The sequence below is a fragment of the Octodon degus genome, unplaced genomic scaffold (assembly GCF_000260255.1).
Source record: "Octodon degus isolate 3935 unplaced genomic scaffold, OctDeg1.0 scaffold00255, whole genome shotgun sequence".
Classification (NCBI taxonomy): Eukaryota; Metazoa; Chordata; class Mammalia; order Rodentia; family Octodontidae; genus Octodon; species Octodon degus.
This window is the reverse complement of record NW_004524831.1, coordinates 1,417,380-1,421,975: the sequence shown is the minus strand read 5'-3', so window position 1 is coordinate 1,421,975 and position 4,596 is coordinate 1,417,380. Positions and strand designations below refer to the sequence as shown.

Here is a 4,596-nt window from a genome sequence, read left to right as displayed (position 1 = left end):
GTAACTGATTCTTCCACAGTACATTGACCCTCGAACTTTCTGAGCACAATTATGGCCCATTTTCAGGCAGAGTCCACTGCGTCCAGCAAGCAAACCACAGGAGCTTTGAAAACCCAGGAGTACAGCTCTGAGATGCAAGCGTTCCTCAGGTGAGGTTGAGATCGACAGGTAGGAGAGAGGCTGGTGCAGAAGCTCAGGGTTACATGCTAGCATCAGAGCTCGACCCCTGCAGGGAGAGGTTTGTTTCTCTTGCAGACTCAGTTGAGCTGAGTGACAGAGGAGCAGCAACCAATCAGTGATGCGGGCGCGGGCTCTCTGAACTACCCAATCCGGCCGGGAGAGGGAGGAGGGCACTTCCTGTGTGATGGCGTCGCGGTGTACGGTTTGAGTGCGATGCTGACGGCTTGCCGCTGACTAGGTCACATTTTTCTGCTGGCTGCCAGCGGCATTGGAAGGATCCGCGGAGACCATCACCCCACGCAATGGTAACGTTGTGCAACGGGAGCTGGGCGGGGGCTGGAATCTGATGTGTTCCGGCTGGAAGTGGTCAGAGCCAGCTCCGCAATGCACAGCCTCCCCGCTGGGCTGCAGACCCCGAGCTCTTCCAGGGCTTTGGTGCTGCGTCAGCATCTGAGCTGTTTTCCCTTTTGCTCAAGCAGGGACAATGCTGTTCCCAGCACACGGTCCCGACTCTGCCACTGCCAGCCCGGAATACCTTCCTGGTCAGCCGCTGGCACAAAGGTATCTGTACCGCTCTGGAGAGAGCAGGGGCCTTGGGGAAAACCGTACACAGCGTTTGAAAATCATCACTTTAATTTTGTATGCGAGATCTTTGTTTGCAGTTGTGTTACGGATGAGCTCGGGATCTCATAACTTAGGAGAATTCAGTTACAAACCAAAAGAAGGATGTTAGGAGAGATTTTTATTGAAACTAACAATAATTGCTCCCTGATTTCCGGAAGTGTCCCAAGTGAGTGGCCCTGTGGCCACTTAATCTAGAGTTAATTATGAATAAACACAGCACAGTGAATGTTTAGTTGTTTAGTGGGCGCCTATCACAGATGGCTCTGTGGGTTTAAAACAAACACTTTGCGCTCAGGCCCTGTAGTTAACAGATTTTCTGAGATTGCACTGTTAAAACCAAACTGGGATTTTAGAGAAACACTGGATACTTTGTTTTACATTCCCGGAAACTCAGTAACGTCATGAGGAGGTGACTGCATACCTTGGTCTGCAAAAGGTCATTGCTCTATAATTGCCTATTTCTTTAATTCTTATGCAAAAGGCTAATGTCCCGACTCTTGTGTCAAGCCCTTCACTAGTTATTTGCCTTGCTTATAAGCTAACTGAAATTATTCTTTTCATGTAGACTATTTAAGTGGGGTTTTCCATAGACTTTTTTTTTTTTTTTCTTTTGTATCAGGGATTGAATTCAGGACCTCAGACTTGTCAGGCATGTGCTTGTGCCCCTGAGCCATCTCTGGCTTCTGTGGAAATTAGAATAGTGAGAAAGATGGAGGGAATGTTAGTGTTCGTGATGGAGGGACAGTACCCCTCCTCAGACGGCCATCCTGCAGGGTCGATCTGTTCAACCCACACTGGGATAGATGTGCGTTGGACTGGGGTGTGCATCTACAGGGATGTGGACTTGTGATATTGGCATAGTCAGAAAAGAAGAAGGGCCTCATCTCTGAATGATTGCTTTGGAGTCTGTGGACAGTTTCTTGACATTGTTTTAAAAATTGAAACATCCAATCCAATTCTATGCTTATTTACAGCAAAAACTGAAGTCAGGGTAAATTGCCGTAGTTAAGGGCTTCTGGCTTATGAATAAATGGAATAATAGAAATTTCTGAACATGCAAGAAAGGGTTGTAAAAGGGAAATAACAACAGGAGATTTTGGAGAATGTTAAAAATTAGTGACTGCAACAGTGAACATTTCAGGAAGTCAGATGTAGTGTCTATAAATGGAGGATTGTTTGCTGGCTTGCCCTGTATTGGCTATAAGGTCACAGCTTGTGTGTGTGCGTGTGTGTGTGTGTGTGTGTGTGTGGTACCAGGGATTGAACTCAGGACCTTACACTTGCCAGGCATGTGCTTATTCTACTGAGCTATCCTCCTGGCCCAAGGTCACAAACTTAAAGAAAGCTGCACTTAATGATAGATAAATGTAGCTTCTGTGGGTTTGATGGGCTCATCCAGTCATAAGGCCGAATTAGGAACTAGGAAACTGTTGTTTAAAGTCTCAAAGTAGGGTGGACATCATCACTGATATAGAATGGGAAGGGGCTTCTCTTGGTTACAAAAGATTTCAAGATGGGTTTGGTCATTTTCATTGTACAGGGATGAAACTCAGGAATCTTGCCCCAAGCTAAGTCCTCCTCAGTGTTTTCTTTTACTATTTTTTGTTAGTTTTTGAGAATAGATCTTACTAAGTTGCCGAGCTTGGAGGAAATTATGATAGTCTCTAAATCCTTGACTGTTGGCAACACAAACATGTACCACGTTGCTAGTTTAAAATTTGGGATCTTCAGTCACCATGATTTACAAAGGTTTCAGCACATGGGTTCAGTAAACGTCACGAAGGTATGGTGGTGCATGCTTTTAGTGCCAGCTACCTGGGAAACTTGGGCAAGAGTATTAAATCAGCAGGCCTATCCTGGCTAACTGACCAAAACTTTAAAAAAATATATATATGAATGGTATTTGGGGGTGTACCTTCACTGCAAACCAACTTCTCTAATATACGCAAGGAACTGAGTTAAGGTTTTTGCTTTTTTTTTTTTTTTTTTTGGTGGTACCAGGGATCAAACTCAGTACCTTATGCCTGCTAGACAAGCGCTTTGAGTTTAGTTTTTTGTAATAAACAGGAAAATAAAAGTTTACTGCAAAAGTTACTTTTAATTTTTTTTTACATCGGGAATTGAACTCATGACCTTCCACTTAACAGGCAAAAGCTTGTGCTGCTGAGCTATATTCTCAGCCCTTTACTTCTAATTTTAAATCTTACTTCTTTTTCACACTAGTGGTACATGGTACAATACTTCCTCATGGTGGTGGAGAGCAGGAACAAGTCACTTCTCTGTCAAAAAACAGGACCCCATAGGTGACCAACCAGTGAGGTACAATGTTCGTATTCAAAAGTATATCTGAGGTATTTAGTGTTTTATTTTGAATTTGACTGTTACAAAAATTTCCTAAGTCTTATCTTGATGTTTGATTAATCTGGTGTGTTCTGTCTTTTCCATACATTTTATCTTCAGTTACCTTTGAATGATGATGTTACCTCTTTCCAACTAAAGAAGCATCTGTAGACTCCTTTGTTCAATCTTACAGTCCTGTGTAGAACAGGACACTCACCAGGTTGTTTTTTTATTTTGGGGTATTTTTTTTTTTTTTGCCAGCTCAGCTCACCCTGAGGCTGGCTTGGCATGTGGTGCCAGGATCGAGCCATGGTCCCTTGCACCTGCCTAAGCTTGTCTAAGCAGGTACTTTAGACTGCTGAGCTGTGTCACCACACTGTTTCTTATTTTGAATGCTGTAGTAATCAGTTTTCCCTGAGCTACCAAATTTTGATGACAGTATAACATTGTTTTGAAAAGTGAAAAATACTCTCCCATTTTTTCCCTTTGTTTTGTTTTGATTTTGTAATTATAAACATTTATATCATTATGGTCAAATATTTAGATTAATCACTAGCATAAGGAGACAGGACAGAAGTTTTCAGTGAAAAGACTCAGGCTAAGTAAAGAAGACAAAAAATACCAACCATGTGAAAGGTTGAAGGCAGACTTTCCCATTTCGTCTTTCAATTTATGTTGATTACAGGAACTGTTCTTAATTGTTTTAACCCCAGTCATGATCTCTGCCTTTCTACACTACAGTTATTCTTCCTCAAAGCACATTAAGTTCCAGGCCTCTATCTGTACTTGATTATCCTATACTTAGAAAGTATGCAGTTCCTATGCAGAGGACATACTGTACACTAAAATTTTTTCCTTATAAATGACCTCATGAGCTCTACTTCTATTTGAATGAGTAGGTTTTGGTATATCACAACATAGAGAAATTTGATACATTGTCATTTCATAAGCTAAAATGGGACAAAAGGCACACTTGTGACTTCAAATAGAAAACTGGCTTCCTGCAGTAGCCTGCCCATTCTGTGGGGTCATTTTAGTTTATTAACTTTTCATAGCTACTTTATTGGCAACCTGTGTCTGTTACTGCTATTGCTCAGGGGGACTTAAGCACAGTTCATGCCCAAGAGTGTTTTGTTTTTAATTTTTTAATAGACTGCAAATTGAAAATAAATTATTTACAAACATAAATGAGTATAACAATACAAATTGTCCAAAATAAAAATGAAGAAAGAATTTACAGATCAGTTGTAATTGTTCACTGTCAAAACCAAGAAATTTATATTTATATAATTAGAATTCTCAAAGTAGACAGGAGTAGGCAATAAATATTTAAAGATTTAAAAATGTATCGAGCTGGTGAGATGGCTCAGTGGTCTAAAGCACCTACTTAGAACAAGCTTAGCAAAGCACAGGGACCACGGTTCAATCCCCCAGCACCACATGCCAGCCAGC

At 41.5% G+C, this 4,596-nt stretch overlaps 1 protein-coding gene across 1 annotated transcript in view; it reads left to right on the top strand.

The window, feature by feature from the left end:
- Nucleotides 1–372: 372 nt before the first annotated feature.
- LOC101570932 (zinc finger protein 791-like) overlaps nt 373–4,596 on the top strand; it is a 59,241-nt gene continuing 55,017 nt past the window's right edge. Inside the window, exon 1 of the mRNA XM_012512672.2 lies at nt 373–485. Coding sequence (XP_012368126.2) covers nt 483–485 — 3 coding nt within the window. The 5' untranslated portion in view covers nt 373–482. The remainder of the gene's footprint in view (nt 486–4,596) is intronic.